The sequence below is a fragment of the Artemia sp. Qi Xiang Cuo genome, chromosome 21 (genome assembly GCF_049724085.1).
Source record: "Artemia sp. Qi Xiang Cuo chromosome 21, ASM4972408v1, whole genome shotgun sequence".
Taxonomy (NCBI): domain Eukaryota; kingdom Metazoa; phylum Arthropoda; class Branchiopoda; order Anostraca; family Artemiidae; genus Artemia; species Artemia sp. Qi Xiang Cuo.
In genome coordinates, this window is record NC_142814.1 from 23,445,597 (window position 1) to 23,465,522 (window position 19,926).

The 19,926-nt window shown below is 34.0% G+C and overlaps 1 protein-coding gene across 1 annotated transcript in view; it reads left to right on the plus strand.

The window, feature by feature from the left end:
- The window catches only part of LOC148939355 (angiotensin-converting enzyme-like), a 402,696-nt gene that overhangs the window by 280,251 nt on the left and 102,519 nt on the right, over positions 1-19,926 (plus strand). The window contains exon 18 of the mRNA XM_089107028.1: positions 10,541-10,827. Within this exon, the coding sequence (XP_088963154.1) occupies positions 10,541-10,827 (287 nt within the window). The remainder of the gene's footprint in view (positions 1-10,540; positions 10,828-19,926) is intronic.

Here is a 19,926-nt window from a genome sequence, read left to right on the forward strand (position 1 = left end):
TAGTGTTAAGCAAAACTTGCGACTTCTGACAAAAAAAGTTGTTATCACAATCAAAAAATGGTAATTTTAAGAAAAAAATTGGTATCGTTGACATAAAATTTGCTAGTTCGAACAGAAAAAGTGTTGTCACTTATGAATCATATTATTTCTACGGGAACTCTCTGTGAGTACATTAAAAGTATTTTAGAATTAATGTAAAAAAACATTACTTTGATGAGAAGATTCGTGATTTCAAGGAGAAACTTGTTACAACTGTAAAAGAATCTTCTATAAGAATCAAAAATAGATACTTCCAAGACAAAATTAGTTATATTTGATACAAAACTTTCTATTTCGAACAGAAAAAGTGTTATCACTGACTAAAAATATTGTTTGTGAGAGAAATTTTTGTGGGTTAAGTAAAAGTATGTTAGTATTAAGGTAAAATATATTTACTTTGATGAGAATGTTTGTTAGTGTTAAGCAAAACTTGCTAATTCTGCCAGAAAAGTTGTTATCACAATCAAAAGTGTTACTTGTAAGAAAAAATTAAGTATCTTTGGTAGAAAACTTGCTAGTTTGAACAGAAAAAGTGTTATCATTGATGAAAAATATTATTTCCAAGAGAAAATTGCGTGTGTTCAGTAAAAGTATGTTAGTCTTAAAGTAAAATATCATTACTCTGATGAGAAGGTTTGTTAGTGATAACCAAAACTTGCTACTTCTCACAGAAAAGTTTTTATCACAATCAAAAAATGTTACTTCTACGAAAAAATTTGGTATCTTTGATAGAAAACTTGCTACTTCGAACAGAAAAAGTGTTATCACTGATGAAAAATATTATTTCTATGAGAACTTTGTGTGTGTTCAGTAAAAGTATGTTAGTAATAAGGTAAAATATCGTTACTTTGATGAGAATGTTTGTTAGTGTTAAGCAAAACTTGCGAATTCTGACAGAAAAGTTGTTATCACAATCAAAAAATGTTACTTCTACGGAAAAATTTGGTATCTTTGACAGAAAACTTGCTAGTTCCAACAGAAAAAGTGTTATCACTGATGAAAAATATTATTTCTAAGAGAAATTTGTGTGTGTTCAGTAAAAGTATGTTAGTATTAAGGTAAAATATCGTTACTTTGATGAGAATGTTTGTTAGTGTTAAGCAAAACTTGCGACTTCTGACAAAAAAAGTTTTTATCACAATCAAAAAATGTTACTTCTACGAAAAAATTTTGTATCTTTGACAGAAAACTTGCTAGTTCGAACAGAAAAAGTTTTATCACTGATGAAAAATATTATTTCTAAGAGAAATTTGTGTGTGTTCAGTAAAAGTATGTTAGTATTAATGTAAAATATCATTACTTTGATGAGAATGTTTGTTAGTGTTAAGCAAAACTTGTTACTTCTGACAGAAAAGTTGTAATCACAATAAAAAAATGTTACTTCTACGAAAAAATTTGGTATCTTTGACATAAAACTTGCTAGTTCGAACAGAAAAAGTGTTATCACTGACGAAAAATATTATTTCTAAGAGAAATTTGTGTGGGTTCAGTAAAAGTATGTTAGTATTAAGGTAAAATAACATTACTTTGATGAGAATGTTTGTTAGTGTTAAGCAAAACTTGCTACTTCTGACAGAAAAGTTGTTATCACAATCAAAAATGTTACTTCTACGAAAAAATTAAGTATCTTTGGTTGAAAACTTGCTAGTTCGAACAGAAAAAGTGTTATCATTGATGAAAAATATTATTTCTAAGAGAAATTTGTGTGTGTTCAGTAAAAGTATGTTAGTATTAAGTTAAAATATCATTACTTTGATGAGATGGTTTGTTAGTGATAAGCAAAACTTGCTACTTCTGACAGATAAGTTGTTATCACAATCAAAAAATGTTACTTCTACGAAAAAATTTGGTATCTTTGGTAGAAAATTTGCTAGTTCGAACAGAAAAAGTGTTATCATTGATGAAAAATATTGTTTCTAAGAGAAATTTGTGTGTGTTCAGTAAAAGTATATTAGTATTAAGGTAAAAATCATTACTTTGATGAGAATGTTTGTTAGTGTTAAGCAAAACTTGCTACTTCTGACAGAAAAGTTGTTATCACAATCAAAAAAATATTACTTCTACGAAAAAATTTGGTATCTTTGACGGAAAATTTGCTAGTTCGAACAGAAAAAGTGCTATCATTGATGAAAAATATTATTTGTAAGAGAAATGTGTGGGGGTTAAGTACAAGTATTGGCTGATTAAGGTATAAAATCATTACTTTGATGAGAATGTTTGTTAGTATTATGCAAAACATGCTACTTCTGACAGAAAAGTTTTTATCACAATAAAAAAATTTTACTTCTACGAAAAAATTTGGTATCTTTGACGGAAAATTTGCTAGTTCGAACAGAAAAAGTGTTATCATTGATGAAAAATATTATTTCTAAGATAAATTTTTGTGTGTTCCGTAAAAATATGTTAGTATTAAAGTAAAATATCGTTACTGTGATGAGAAGTTTTTTTAGTTTTAAGAAAAACTTGATACTTCTGACAGAAAAGTTTTTATCAAAATAAAAAAATGTTACTTCTAAGAAAAAATTTGGTATCTTTGACGGAAAAGTTGTTAGTTCGAAGAGAAAAAGTGTTATCATTGATGAAAAATATTATTTCTAAGAGAACTTTGTGCGTGTTCAGTAAAAGTATGTTAGTATTAAAGTAAAATATCGTTACTTTGATGAGAAGGTTTGTTAGTGTTAAGCAAAACTTGCTACTTCTGACAGAAAAGTTGTTATCACAATCAAAAAATGTTACTTCTACGAAAAAATTTGATATCTTTGACAGAAAACTTGCTAGTTCGAACAGAAAAAGTGTTACCACTGATGGAAAATATTATTTCTAAGAGAAATTTGTGTGTTTTCAGTAAAAGTTTGTTAGTATTATGGTAAAATATCGTTACTTTGATGAGAATGTTTGTTAGTGTTAAGCAAAACTTGCTACTTCTGACAGAAAAGTTTTTATCACAAACAAAAAATGTTACATCTACGAAAAAATTTGTTATTTTTGATAGAAAAATGCTAATTCGAAAAGAAAAAGTGTTATCACTGATGAAAAATATTATTTCTATGAGAAATTTGTGTGTGTTCAGTAAAAGTATGTTAGTATTAAGGTAAAATATTGTTACTTTGATGAGAATGTTTGTTAGTGTTAAGCAAAACTTGCGAATTCTGACAGAAAAGTTGTTATCACAATCAAAAAATGTTACTTCTACGGAAAAATTTGATATCTTTGACAGAAAACTTGCTAGTTCCAACAGAAAAAGTGTTATCACTGATGAAAAATATTATTTCTAAGAGAAATTTGTGTGTGTTCAGTAAAAGTATGTTAGTATTAAGGTAAAATATCGTTACTTTGATGAGAATGTTTGTTAGTGTTAAGCAAAACTTGCGACTTCTGACAAAAAAAGTTGTTATCACAATCAAAAAATGTTACTTCTAAGAAAAAATTTGGTATCTTAGATAGAAAACTTGCTAGTTCTAACAGAAAAATTTTTATCCCTGAGTAAAAATATTAATTCTAAGAAAAATTTGTGTGTTTTCAGTAAAAGTATGTTAGTATTAAAGTAAAATATCGTTACTTTGATGAGAAGGATTGTTAGTGTTACGCAAAACTTGCTACTTCTGAAAGAAAAGTTGTTATCACAATAAAAAAATTATACTTCTACGAAAAAATTTGGTATCTTTGACAGAAAATTTGCTAGTTCGAACAGAGAAAGTAGTATTATTGATGAAAAATATTATTTCTAAGAGAAATTTGTGTGTTCAGTAAAATTAGGTTAGTATTAAGGTAAAATGTCATTACTTTGATGAGAATGTTTGTTAGTGTTAAGCAAAACTTGCTACTTCTGACAGAAAAGTTGTTATCACAATCAATAAATGTTACTTCTACGAAAAAATTTGGTATCTTTGATAGAAAACTTGCTAGTTCAAACAGAAAAAGTGTTATCATTGACGAAAAATATTATTTCTAAGAGGAATTTGTGTGTGTTCACTAAAGTATGTTAGTCTTAAGGTAAAATTTCGTTACTTTGATGAGAAGGTTTGTTAGTGTTAAGCAAAACTTGCTACTTCTGAAAGAAAACTTGTTATCACAATCAGAAAATGATACTTCTAAGAAAAAATTTCTTATCTTTGACAGCAAATTTCCTAATTCGAACAGAAAAAGTGCTATCATGGACGAAAAATATTATTTCTAAGAGCAATTTGTTTGCGTTCAGTAAACATTTAATAAAAAAGCCTTTTGAAAGAATTGCTTGGTGATGGGATATTAGAAAAGCCATAAAGTAAAGTTGTATGTGAAAAGGATGAGTACTTCAAGTTCTAAAATTGGTTTAGGAGGGACATTACGTAATGAACTTGTTCTGAAATAATATAAAAAAAGCCTTTTGTAAAGTTGTGTGTGAAAAGGATAGGTACTTCAACTTGTAAAATGGGTTTAGGAAGGACATTATGAAAAGAACTTGTTCTGAACTGTCCCTTGAAAGTATTGCTTGGTGTTGAGGTGTCCAAAAAGTCATAAAGTAAAGTTGTGGGTGAAAAGGATGGGTCCTTCAACTTGTAAAATGGAATTAGGAATGACATTAAGAAAATAACTGGTTCTGAAATGCCTTTGAAAAGTATTGCTTGGTGTTGAAGCATTCAAAAAGCTGTAAAATAAAGTTCTGTTATTAAAGGATGGGTACTTCAACTTGTAAAAATGGGTTTAGGACGGACATTAAGAAAAGAACTTGTTCTGAAATGCCTTTTGAAAAGAATTGCTTGGTGTTGTGCATTCAAAAAGCTGTAAAGTAAAGTTGTGGGTGAAAAGGATGGATGCTTCAAGTTGGAAAATGGGTTTAGGAAGGACATAAAGAAAAGAAATTGCTCTGAAATGCCTTTTGAAAAGTATTTCTTGGTGTTGTGGTATGCAAAAAGCTGTAAAGTAAGGTTGTGGGTAAAAAAGATATGTAATTGAAGTTGGAAAATGGTGTAAAATGGACATTAAGAAAAGAACTTGCTTTAAAATGCCTTTTGAAAGGTATTGCTTGGTGTTGTGGTATCCAAAAAGTTGTAAAGCAAAGTTGTGAGTGAAAAGGATGGATCCTTCAACTTGGAAATTGGGTTTATAAGGGACATAAAGAAAAGAACTAGCTCTGAAATGCCTTTTGAAAGGTATTACTTGGTGTTGGGGTATCCAAAAAGCTGTAAAGTTTAGTTGTGGGTGAAAAGGATGGGTGCTTCAACTTGTAAAATGGGTTTAGGAGGGACATTAAGAAAGGAACTTGCTCTGAAATGCCTTTTGAAAAGTATTTCTTGGTGTTTTGGTATCCAAAAAGCTGTAAAGTAAAGTTGTGGGTGAAAAGGATGGGTACTTTAACTTGTAAAATGGGTTTAGGAAGAAAATTACGTAAAGAACTTCTTCTGAAAAGATATAATAAAGCCTTTTGAAAAGTATTGCTTGATGTTGGGGTATTCGAGAATAAGCCTTATAGTGAGGTGAAAGTTGTGGGAGAAAAGATGAGTACTTCAACTTGTAAAATTGGTTTAGGAAGGACATTAAGAAAAAAATTTGTTCTGAAAAAATATATTAAAGCCTTTTGAAATATGGGGACCCATCTGTGTCTCAAATGCACAAAAAAAGTATTAACAAAATGGAGCTTGGGCTCTTTGGGGACCCAGGGGGACCTTTTGGGGGTCCGGGGGCCCTTTGGGGGCCGGGTGGTCCTTTGGGGCACCGGGGGGCCCTTTGGGGGCCCGGGGGACCCTTTGGGAGCCCGGGGGACCCTTTGGGGGCTGGGGGATTCCTTCGGGGTTGGGGTAGGCGACCTCACGACACTCTTCAAATGGAACTTGTGTATTATAACGACCACACTCAAAACCTCTTCTAAAACTTCTTCTAAAATCATCTTTTAAAATGTCTCTAACTGTTTCGCCGAAATAATTCCCTAAAATGTCTAAAACGGTTTCGCTCAAATAACCCCTAAACGTAATTTCAGCGTGTTCCTTATGTTTTTAGCATCCCTGCACTGTCACATTTCAAATTACTAAGAAACCCTTATCCCGCGTTAATCTCTTCATCTCTAAGATCAAAACATTCGCCGGAGTTTCTTGGAGAATTGTTTCCAGGGCAAAGTTTATTAATATCTTTGGAGTTCGACCAGTAGAATTGTTTCCATGGCGAAGTTTTTTAATGTCTGACAGATGATTTCATGGTTGATTGATTTGTCAAGAAAGGGGAATTAATTTGTTGTTTCTAAGGGGAATTGTTGATTCACGAGAGGGGAACATGTGATCCTGTTTCCTATTCCTGGATCTTAACATTCGCCCCGAGCGTGCACTTACAACAACAACAAATAAATTGACCTTGAAAGAAGTGTCATTGACCCTGTCCCCATTAGACTCAATAATCCAGAAAACATCCATCAAAGTGAGAAAAATCATGTTTTTTCATTCTCACTGACAAAAACTATAAAACAGACATAAATTGATGTTGACATCCATGAAAAACATCAAATAAATTGACCAACACACATAACCGTCCAAGAAACATCCATAAAAGTGAGAAAAATCCTGTTTTTTCAAGTGAGAAAAATTCTGTTCTTTCATTCTCAGTGAGTAAACCATCTCCCTAGGGACTCTATGCCCATATATGGTGTGGGGTTCGGATTAGCATCCCTCTTTCTACTGCCCTTTTTGAAGTTTCTACGACAACGCCTTCTATAGAAACCGTATATGTCCCCAGGGCATAACTTTCAACCCTTGCCCCGAGGGCTGTGGTGAGGGTGGGGGGTTTTATCCTTAAAGACCTAATTTTCAAAACTTTCAACTATATTGAACAAAATGAATATCTAATAATTTTGATTGTATGTGATTGGGGAAAAGGTGGGCTTGAGAGGGGGGTTAGTTGCCCTTCAATCAATTTCGACTATTAAAAGGGCACTAGCTCTTTGAATTTCCAATTGAATGTGCCCTTTTTCAAACTTTTACGACAAAGCCTTTAATAAAAACTTTATATGCCCCTGGGGTATAACTTATAACCCTTTCCCTGAGTGCTCTGAGGGGGGTTTTCATCCTCAAAGACCTAATTTCCAGAACTTTCAACTACGTTGAACAAAATTCCTATCTAAAAATTTCGATTGAATATATTTGGATAAATGGTGAGCGTAGAAGTGGTGTTAGTTGCCTTCCAATCACTTTCGACTATTAAAAAGAGCACTAGCCATTTCAATTTCCAATCGAATGAGCTCCTTTTGAAGTTTCTACGGCAACGCTTTCTATGAAAACCTTATATGCCCCTGGGGTGTAACTTATAACCCTTGCCCTGAGAGCTCTTGCGGGGGGGGGTATCATCCTCAAACACCAAATTTTCAGAGCTTTTAACTACGTTGAACAAAATGGCTATCACAAAATTTTGATTGGATGTGTTTGGGGAAAAGGTGGGCGTGAGAGGGGGGTTAGTTGCCCTCTAATCCCTTTCGACTATTGAAAGGGCACTAGCTCTTTGAATTCCCAATCAAATTAGCCTTTTTTTGAAGTTTCTACGACAACGCTTTCTATCAAAATCTTATATGCCCCAAGGGCATAACTTACAACCCCTGCCCTTAGGGCTTGCCCTTAGGGCTTGCGTGGGGGGGGGTTCTTCCTCGAAAACATATTTTCTATCTGGAAATCAACTACGCTGAACAAGATGGCAATCTCAAAATTTTGATTGGATGTGTTTGCAGAAATGGTGGGCGTGGAAGGGATGTTAGTTGTCTGCCAATCACTTTCGACTATTAAAAAGGGCACTAGCCACTCCAATTTCCAATCGAATGAGCCCTTTTCGAAGTTTCTATGACAACTCCTTCGATACGAAGTGCCCTGGTCTAAAACCAAAAAAAGAAATAATAATAATACATTGTGCCAACATCGTTCTTTACTTAGGCAGCACGATTGTGCTGCCTATGATGAAATCGTAGTTTAATTTCTTCGGCAAGGTATAAGGCAGGGGCGAATCCGGGATTTTTTTAGGGGAGGGGGAGCAGGCTCCAACTTCCGTTAGGAGCAAGTTTAATGAACGCAAACTTTCGTTAATAAAGTAAATTACACTACTTTAGACTAAGTTAGTGGAAGCCCCGCCCCCCTCGCCCCTCCCCTGGATCCGCCACTGGTATAAGGAGATGCAAAGTAAAACCTAAATTTAATGCCCAATTTAACAAAGCCTCATGATGGCCTCTCTAGTTTCTATGCCTATGGTGGACAAAGATCTTTTTATGAGGTATTTTTTGTATAGCCTACTTTGAAATCTAAAAGTGAACAAAAATTAATTTTTAAAAACAAAGTTTTTCTTTTGAAAGAAAGTAGCGAAGTTGAGCTTAAAACGAACAAAAATTACAGCTTTGCAGTTTTTGCAACATACATCTTAAAAACTAAACTTGCTTGTGATTTTTCCCTCTATTTGAGGAATCTTAAAAACTAGCACCCTACTGAAAACTAATTTTGTTTGAGGTTTTCAAGAATTATGAAGTGTGCATGAAGTTTAATGATTTCATGGTGGGTAAAAGACTGTCAAAAACTTCTTAAATTAGTCTCTTATTTTCTGCAGGCTACTTAAGGATTTTCTGCTCTTAATCCTGATTTGCTGTGTTTGTTTTGGGATTTCAACAAAACCCAAAACAAAGCTGTATTTGTTTTGGGTTTTCAGTTTTGTTCGTTTCGGGGTTTAACTTCACTTTTAACTATCATCAGAAAAGCTATATTTTTTTAGAATAATATATGTAAAAAGAAAGTTTCGAAAACATTATAAGACATTAGACTAAAGATCGTAGGATTGCAGAGGGGCAGCTCCCTTCACATGCGGAATAATGTATCTATTTTGAGTTTTGATCTTACTCGTAGTTTCATTTGAAAAACAAACTTACATTTCTTATTTAGTTCAAACTTAATACGAACAGAAATTACTGTCACTGAATAAAAGAAACCCAAAACAAACAGAAATGGGAATACATAATCACATCAAACAAAAATATAATATGATACTGCTGTATGTGGATAATAAATAAAAAAGGAACACAAATTAACATGTATTCAATTCAAACTTTTTATTTCCTCCGAATACGAAGAGTAAAAATTTTTAAAAAAATAACAAACGCAATCAACAGGCCATAAAAAAAATATGAAAGTAGAAATTGAAACTAGCAGAAATCACCACACGAAGGACCAGGTTCACACATGAACTTTCTAAATGTCATAGCCTCATTCCTATACTAAAAGAAAGAAGAGTAAATTGAACAGAACTTATCTGAACTTGTGGCTGGCACGAGGTCTTTTTGTGAACGAACGATCGCTTAATAATAGTTTACGTAATCAGATGAACCAAGATGCTTACTGAAGAAATAACTTGTATATTAGGTAGAACTGCGGTGGATTAGAGACAACGCTTGATGAGAGGAGTATTTAAAAATATTCGAGAAAATATGCTATTGTGCTTATAAGAGTCCTGTGGAGACCCATGTTACCCTACTGCGACAAACTTTAGACACAATTTTTGTTTGTGGGCATAAAGAATAATTCATCGCTAAACAGCTTCTTTCTTCAAAAAGTGTATGTCAATTCTATTTTGCTCCCGACAATAGTAGGCTATATATCGATAAACAAAATTGCAACTACATTTAAATGAAATGTCATTTATGATAATGTACATATGGATACATGCTATGCATATGTTTATGCTATGAGCAATTTTAGAGTCATATCCTTGCAGATGGCCAATTCAGACTTTTGGCTGATGTTGGATAAGAAACAGCTTAGCAAGTGCATACTTCAATCCTGAGGAAATCATCATTCTAAAACGTATAGTTTGTTTGTTCCGAAAGGAGAGTGTGTCTACCAAGTTTAAGGGTAACACTTTTTCAAATCCGGCTATTGAATTAAAATGAAAATAAACTATACAAGAACTACCATAGGTCTTTAATGGTATAACTCTCCTAGCGTATCACACGTGTTCCTAATACACCAATTAAAACTTTAATTTAGTCTGAGGATCTGCTCCAAGGTGATTAACTGCTTTGATGATTAATCGTATTGCTGATAATAGGTTGTTTTATTGCCATAATTTTTTCGTTTTGGCGTCATATTCTTACATTTGTTAGCTACTCATTTTAAAAGGGCATATTTTACTCATGGCAGCTTAATTTGTATTGTGAAAGGCTAAGTTTTATTGTAACTGTGCCCCACCTTTTTAAGCCTGTCAATCTAGAATTTTTGCTTCAATTAACCTTAAACTACCGTGTTTAATCCCCCTTCCCAAAAGCACTCTTTTCTCATTCCTTGCCAGCAGAAATTACTTGAGGATTTCTTTTTTAAACACAAGAACAATTCGATTGGATTTTGACACTGCCAAGATGACCTAAACTGTAACTACCTTGTACAGAAAATGACATTATAGCGTAAGGTGGCTAAAAAAAAGTTGTATAATGAGAGTTTTAAAAATAAATAGTCAAAGTGTATTTTAGGAATGTAATTTTTTTCAAATAGACTTTGATTTTCTTTGTCTTTTTTAGGTCTTGAAAACTACGGAGACCTCTGGATGATGCCTTATGATATGGCAGATGAATTCAAAAATCAAATAGAGAAAATACTCAACCAGACAATGCCCCTCTATGAGAAAATTCATGCATATGCTCGGAAAAAGCTTTTAGAAAAATATCCCGGAAAATTTGCAGTAAAAGATCTCATTCCAGCGTCCCTTTTTGGCAACATGTGGGCTCAATCTTGGGAAGCTTTGTACCCAATTGTTGCCCCATACCCAGAACTACCTGGATTGGATGTAACAGATAATATGGTGGCTGTAAGCTTTTTATTTCCTCTTCTGTTATACTTATACCGTAAAGCAAAACTACTAGTCATTCAGAGTTTTTAGTTGACTAAGTATAGAGCCATGCGTCTCCTATACATTCTTTCCCCAGCTACTCTCTACAGTGTAACGGCTATAGAAGATTGATGGAGGGATCATGTTATCAAAAAGTGTCATTCCATGTGTACATTCTAAGCTCAGATAACCAGGTCCCTTCCTCCCTCGTGTGCAGAATTTAACCCATTAGCATCCCGCAAGTCCATCGGTATTACATTAAAATTTTGAAAAAACCAACTCATTCAGAATAATCGCAAATTTAAAAATGTGTCTTCAGGTGTGAATTATGTATGCAACCCTAGGGACAAGTATCTCAATTTACTTATTTAGCTTATTTTTTCCCAGACACATTGAAGCAAAAAAGATGGGCAAGTCACATCTTTTTAAAACTGGAATGTAGAAAAATGCTTAAATAGATATAATTGCGGTACACATCAGGTGCCCCTGTTTTGGTACAGTGTGTTTGATCTCAGTTTGATAATACGGGACCCAGACTTCGAACCCAGCTGTATCAAGACACTGCGGAGACGATGCAAGGACCTTAGTAGACTTCGTTAATCTAATGCAAACATACATACACATTAGGTTTGAGACCCGCACATCCCCCAAACTTTAAACGTCTGAGGTAGCTTCGTAGACCCAAGATGGCATCGGGTCAAAATTTCACGATGGACAATTTGCTCAGTATAGCAGAAATTTCCGATGAACGTGCAGGGTTGCCACCGGTGACACTTTAGTGTCACTTTTGACACTTTTTTTTAAATGGCACTTTTCGGGACATCTGACACTAATAGGACACTTTTTAGCAAGAGTGGCACTTTTTTTTACAAGTAGCACTATTTTACAAAAAAGAATTTTTTCAGACAAAAACCCGGAAGGAAAACTGTCAATGTACACATGCATCGATATCCTTTTTCTGTCAGTTAAGATTCTTATCTTAACTCCGCGCGCGGCAATTATTGGATGCAAGAATCTTTCTGTGCGGTGAAAAATGTAAACGTGTTTGTCTCTAACTGAGTGTGAGAATTTTTGATATTCTTATTCTTATCACTGATAAGCGAAGATCACCCAGTGATCTTCGGTACGAAATACTTGGCAATGAAGAGGACAGAGACAGACATTTAACTGCAATGTGGTGGAGAAGCCTTCAATTGTTTTCAGTTGTTTAGTTCAACTATTGTGTTCTGTTGCAATAATTTTTAGGCTCGCAGACGATAAGTCAGTCAAGCAGTTTACAATTCTTGAGTGGGTCCGAATTCAATTTTTGTGTTTTATTAGTTGAGGGTTGACTACAGTTCAAAAAAGAAAAGAGCAAGAAAAGCTAATAGTGAATTTTTGCCCCACTATGTTAATAGCAGTAACAATGTTAACCAGTCACTGGGCCAGTGACTGCTTAACTTTACGCGTCTTTTCATCGATTTTCGTGACTGGAGCTCTTGAAGCCCAGTGACTGAAAAGCTCAATGACGACATCACACAATGACTCAGCAACGCAAAAACATCCACTGAGCCACTGTATATATAATTAAATAAAAAAAACAAGTTTTTTTAACTGAAAGTAAGGAACGACGCTAAAACTTAAAACGAACAGAAATTATTCCATATATGAAGGGGGCTGTCCCCTCCTCAACGCCTCGCTCTTTACGCTAAAGTTTTTTTATTGTTTAAACAAATAGAGTTGTGAGAAAGTCAAACTTTAGCGTAAAGAGCGAGGCGTTGAGGAGGGGACAGCCCCCTTCATATACGGAATACTTTCTGGTTGTTTTAAGTTTTAACGTCGTTCCTTACTTTCAGTTAAAAAAACTTGTTTTTTTTATTTAATTTTTGAACGTTTTTGAATTAAAGCAGGTTTTGATTTTGGCTCACCGTACATGAATAATTAAAAAAAAATTTGCATATTATATTTGGTTAAATTGCTTTCTCGAAACTAGTTTAATTTTATTTACTAACGTTTTTATTAGTAATAAATATACGTAACTTAGAACTAACTTACGTAACGAATTTCTATATTCATAAATTTTTAACACGTATATTAGGAGGTTCGCCCCCTAGTCAATACGCTGCTCTTTAAACTATAGTTCGAATTTTTTTTCCAGTTCTTTAAAAATGACCTCTTAATCACAATCAGTTGATCAGTTGAAAAACTTGTTTTTTTTTCATTTAATTCCTGATCTTTTTCTTTAATAATGCTGGGAAATCCGGCGCCCCCTTCATAGCAATGTCCCTTCCCCCATGAAAACTTCCTTCATGGACAGATCCTTCCATATAGCCCCCGACCCGCGCCGTCCCCCCCCGACCAGAAAAATCTCCTCTGAAAAAGTCTGTATACTTCCCAATAACCAATACTATATGTTAACATTGAGTAAAGCTCATAACTTTCAGCCCTCCCCCTGGGGCCTTTGGGGGATCAAGTCATCATAAAAGACATTTTTGTCATATTTTAGACCATGTTGAAAAAAATGGCTATCTCAAAATTTTGTTCGGGACACTTTGGGAAAAAAAATGAGCGTGGGAGGGGGCCGAGTTGTCCTCCATTTTTTTGGTTACTTAAAAAGGGCACTATAACTTTTAATTTCCGTTCGAATGAGCCATTCCACAATATTATAGGACAACGGGGTCGATAAGATCACCCCTGGGGGAAAAAAAACAAACAAACAAACAAATAAACAAATAACTAAACACGCATCCGTGATCTTTCTTCTGGCAAAAAATGTAAAATTCCACATTTTTGTAGATAGGAGCTTGAAACCTCTACAGTAGGGTTCTCTGATACGCTGAATATGATGGTGTGATTTTCATTAAGGTTCTATAACTTTTAGGGGGTCTTTCTCCCTTTTTTTGAAAATCAGCCAAATTTTCTCAGGCTCGTAACTTTTAATGGGTAGTTCTAAACTTGATGAAAGTTATATATTTGAAATCAGCATTGAAATCTGATTCTTTTGATTTATCTATTGGTATCAAAAACCCGTTTTCTAGAGTTTCGGTTACCATTGAGCCGGATCGCTCCTTACTTACAGTTCGTTACCACGAACTGTTTGATTAGCAGTAAGTTTACCGCAGATGATTTTTTGGCTCTTCATTCTCGGTGCGAACAAAAAACTCCTCCCACTTCTTCATGCATTAGCGGGTTAGTGGGTATGCGTCAATCAATGAGAAATGGTTCGAAATTGTATTATTTGTCATTGCGAAAGCAGAAAAAACTTGTTGAGCCTGCCAAGTGGTTTGTAACTGTCCCATCTCACATGCATGACTTAATTTCTGTACAAATTATGACTTAATCTATTATTAATATACAGTGGACTTTAATGATTGGCCTCTATAGAATTTCTAAGAAAAAGGGGCGGGGGGTTGATGAAATTTGTGAAAATAAGCAATTTTGTCTTCTTCTAATAACTGGTGGAATAGATGTGATGGTTTCAGAGGCGGTTCCAGCGTTTTTTAGGGGGGGGGGCACAAAATAGGTTGATCCGATAAACTTACGTTAGGAACAAGTTTAATTAATGCAAACTTGCTTTAATCAGGTAAATTACACTACTTTAGACTACGTTAGGGGGGCGCCCCCCTCTGGATCCGCCACTGGATGGTTTATCATTTTTCACGTCGTGATATTTATTTTCTTAGATTGTAGTTTCTGTATGACTTGAAAAAGGCTAATTACCTGTTTTGGCGGAGAGCCGAGATAAGAGCTAGTTTCATTTTCAATCAATGTTTTCGTATGAAATGGGCAGACCTTTCCTGAACTGTAAAGAATAAACACCTTTAAAAGTAAAGAATTTAGCTTAATTATCGTTGTAAATTCATTCTTTGTTTTTCTTTCCATTCTTAAACCAATGTTATATTTACCTTTTGCATTATTACAGCCAACTATACATACATTTATATAAATTTAAATGCAGTGTTACAGCCATATCAATACTCTCTTTTCCTATGTTATTCTTTAATAATAATTTCCGGTCGTTTGAGGTATTTTAGGCTTCTATTTCTACTGATTTTAAGTTTAATCTGGCCTTTACTTTTCTTTGAAAAAACTTTCTTTTTCGTAAAGTTTTCGTAAGATATACAATAATAATTTATTTTTGACCCACTATACAGAAAATCAAGTGGAGTAACACATGAAAAGAAAAAAAAACACAAAAATACATTTAACAACAACACAATAAATAAATATTACACCCAATTCGCTGTGGCTACCCGGGTAAGTGGGTGGTTAACACCCAAAGTAGCATAAATGTTCCCTTGAAGACGGCTACTTTGTCTGACAAAACAATTTACAATATCCGGAGCGCCAAAAATCCGCATCATCTTTCTATTACTGTATCTGCGAGGCAGATACAATAAAAACTTGCAATATTCTGAAATACATAATTCTAGTATCGCTAATATTCCCTGGTCGAAACAGGATGTGAAGGCCAACTGGGAATAAACCGCATGGTCACAAAAGCTCGAGTACAATTTAGCCAATGCCTTTCTTTTATATATTCCCCTGTTGGGGACAATTTTTGCGTACCCCAGTTTCAGCTTCTCTTTAATATCACTCAATGCCCGGAAACGAAATAACGTAAGCGATTTGCAAATATTGATCCCACCATCGGAAAGATTCAACACTTTTACAGAAAATAAGCCACAATCAATCGGCGTTGCTGAAGATTTTGAGTTGAACACTAAATATTCGCATTTATAATTGTTAAGGCTCAATCCAATTTCCCCATACAGCCGCGATACTAGTAGCAGAGACTTCATTAAAGTAAACTTTGACCTGCTAACAAGCAGAAGATCATCCGTATATGCAATATAGGAGATGTTTAACAACCCTGAAGAGTAAGAAAACGGTATCTTATTAAGAACATTCATTAAACAAGCTTTAAAAATATGAGGTGAAAGCACACCACCCTGACGGACCCCCGATCTAACTTGGATTTTGCCAAGGGCCCGGGAACCTGCCTCAACTGAATAAATGAATTCTGGTACCAAAACCGAAGCACAAAAATAACTGAACTATCACACCCAAATGTTCCAGAGAAAACCATGCCTGAGAGTGACAAACAGTATCGAAAGCTTTAGATAGGTCTACACACAAATGTGAACTTCCGTTTTTAAACGATGTGCTTCTTGTAACACCATTGCAAGTATACGTTGGGCATTCTGGCATCCTATACGTGACTTAAAACCGAACTGATTTGCATCATAATCCACCTTATCAAGGAGGCACACTTGTGCCTCTATAAAGAGGCGACCCACCACAATGTTAAGTGATTTCAGGTCCTAGAGGTCGCAGAGAGACGGCGGTAATTTCATTTTGTAGCCCAAGCTCAAACTATATATATATATATATATATATATATATATATATATATATATATATATATATATATATATATATATATATATATATATATATATATATATATATATATATATATATATATATATAATTAGTTCAGATGTTTATAGGAATTACAAGTAGGTTTCGAAGTCTCGAGTTGGTTTTGAAGGCATTTTGAGAAAGTTTCTGCGCAAAATACGCGTTCCAGGTGTAATTGGACCGCTAATGACATATCAGATGAGAGGAGCTGTTTGTACGCACCGATATATATATATATATATATATATATATATATATATATATATATATATATATATATATATATATATATATATATATATATATATATATATATATATATATATATATATGTAATATATATATAAAATATATATATATATATATATATATATATATATATATATATATATATATATATATATATATATATATATATATATATATATATATATATATATATATATATATATATATATATATATATATATATATGCCCTCAACGCCTCGCTCTTTACGCTAAAGTTTGACTTTCTCACAACTCTTTTTTTTTAACAATAAAAACTTTAGCGTAAAGAGCGAGGCGTTGAGGAGGGCACAGCCCCTTTCATATACGGAATAATTTCTGATCGTTTTAAGATTTAATGTCGCTCCTTACTTTCACTTTAAAAAACTTTTTTATTTATTTACAGACTGCGAATGCGGGGGGTTTGGGGCGGCAGCCCCCCAACTGTGCCTCCTAATCCCTGTACGTTTTAAGGTTCGACCTTGTAACTCAGCCTCTTTAACTCTTTAGAAAACGTAGTTTTTTTCAAATAATATATATTTATATCGGCACGTACAAACAGCTCCTCTCATTTGATCTGCCATTAGCGGTCCAATTACCCTGGAACACGTATTTTGGCAGAAACTTTCTCAAAATGCCTTTGAAACCAACTTGAGACTTCGAAACCTACTTTTAATTCCTAAAAACATCTAATAATAACATTGCACTACTAATTACCGATTTTCATGTATGTATTGGAATAAATTAATTTAAAATTAGTTTCTTCAAAATTTAGTGTTCCAACGTTGAAGCCAAGTTTCGCGTTCAAAAGAAATCTGACTTGTCTACCCGTGAAAAGATCTAATGTCGCTTATGTTTCTACGTTCTCTGGAGCAATCGCACCTTTGTCCGGGTTTTTATAATGGGTGAGATAGGGAAAGATCGTACTGCCTATTATATATACAGTACACTGAACTCACTGATGTCCCACAAGAATATCTAGTGACCTCTTCAGTGACCGGGCCAGTGACGCAAAGATGCGCTCTAGCATTTACGTTCATATTTTTCATATTTTTTCTTTGAACTCTTGGCAATGGACCAATGAAAATTCATACATAACCATCTTACTAAAAACAAAATTGATACCAAAACTTCCATTATCTTAAATCCTATGCTATCATTAGCAAAATCACAATCTAATTTCACTTTTTTTTTCTTACTTAAATTTATGTTACATCATTACATAAATAGAATTTGGACGCACTTCCTCATTTTAGTTATTTCATTCCCACTAATTTTTGATTGTAAATGTGCTTTCACGTTGATACTATAAATGCTCGTTTTTTATTATATTAAATAAAAAAAACAAGTTTTTTAAACTGAAAGTAAGGAGCGACATTAAAACTTAAAACGAACAGAAATTTTTCCGTACATGAAAGGGGCTGTCCCCTCCTCAACGCCTCGCTCTTTATTCCGTATATGAAAGGGGCTGTCCCCTCCTCAACGCCGCGCTCTTTACGCTAAAGTTTGACTGTCTCACAATTTTTTTTTTTAAAACAATAAAAAACTTTAGCGTAAAGAGCGAGGCGTTGAGGAGGGGACAGCCCCTTTCATATACGGAATAAAGAGCGAGGCGTTGAGGAGGGGACCGCCCCTTTCATGTACGGAATAATTTCTGTTCGTTTTAAGTTTTAATGTCGCTCCTTACTTTCAGTTTAAAAAACTTGTTTTTTTTATTTAATTTCTGATCGTTTTTTAGTTAATGCAGCTTTTATTTGCATAAAAATTTTACTTTTCTTTTGCTAAATGAATGTCTTTACAAATTAACTTACGTAACTAACTTCTATATTCGTATATTTTTCTTCTGGCAAAAATTCAAAGTTGCAGATTTTTGCAGATATGAGCTTGAAACCTATGTAATAGGGTTTTCTGATACGCTGAATCTGACGTTGTGATTTTCATTAAAATTCTTCCACTTGTAGGGGATGTTTCCCCCTCTTTAAAAAATCGAGTAAATTTCCTCAGGCTTGTTGCCTTTGATGAGTAATACTAAACTTAATAAAATTTATATATTTAGAATCAGCATTATAAACACATTCTTTTGATACATTTATTGACATCAAAATTCCGTTTTTAAGAGTTTCGATTACTATTGAGCCGTATCGCTTGTTTTTTTATTGTTTTTTTTTATTACGTATATGTTATTAGGTATATGAGGGGGTTCTGCCCTTAGTCAATACCAAGCTCTTTACGTTAAAAGTTTAAAAAAAATTTGATTAACAAACCCCTGAATCACAAAGGCCGTTTAATTAGAAGAGAGAGCTCTTTTGAAAGCACTAAAAAAAAACTGTAGCTTAAAGAGCGAGGTATTGACTTGGAGGAGAACCCCCTCACATACGTTATAATTTCTGTTCGTTTTAAGTTCTAATATTCCTTCTTACATTTCAGTTGAAAAAACTTGGTTTTTTTTTATTTAATTTCTGATCGTTTTTTAAATAATGCTTGGAAATCCGGCGCCCCCTTCATAGAAATGTCCCTTACCCCAAAGAAACATCCTCCACGGAAATATTCTCCAGAGTAACTCCCTCCTCTAGCCCCCCTCCAGAAAAAATCCTTCCTGAAAATGGTTGTATACTTCCCAATAACCAATAAATAATGCTGGCAAGTCCGGCGCCCCCTTCATGGCGATTTCCCTTCCCCCATGAAAACTTCCTTCATGAACAGACCCTCCAACATAACCCCCGACCTACCCTTCCCTCCCACTAGCAGAAAAAAAACCTCCTGAAAACTTCTGTATACTTCCGAATAACCAATACTATATGTTAACATTGGGTAAAGTTCATATCTTTTAGCCCTCCCTCTGGGTACTTCGGGGGATTAAGTCATCCCAAAAGACATATTTATCATATTTTCGACCATGCTGAACAAAATGGCTATCTCAAAATTTTGATCGGGTGACTTTGGTAAAAAAATAAGCTTGGGAGGGGGCCTAGTTGGCCTCAATTTTTTTTGGTCACTTAAAAAGGGCACTAGAACTTTTAATTTCCGTTCCAATGAGCCCTCCCACGATATTCTAGGACCACTGGGTCGATACGATCACCCCTGGGAAAAAAAACAAAAAAAAAAAAAAAAAAAAAAAAAAAAAAAAAAAAAAACGCATCCGTGAACTTTATTCTGGCAAAAAATGCAAAATTCCACATTTTTTTAGATAGGAGATTGAAACCTCTACAGTAGGGTTCTCTGATACGCTGAATATGATGGTGTAATTTTCATTAAGGTTCTATAATTTTTTGGGGGTCTTTCCCCCTTTTTTGAAAATCAGCCAAATTTTCTCAGGCGCTTAACTTTTGATGGGTAGCTCTAAACTTAATGAAAGTTATATATTTGAAATCAGAATTAAAATCTGATTCTTTTGATGCATCTATTGGTAT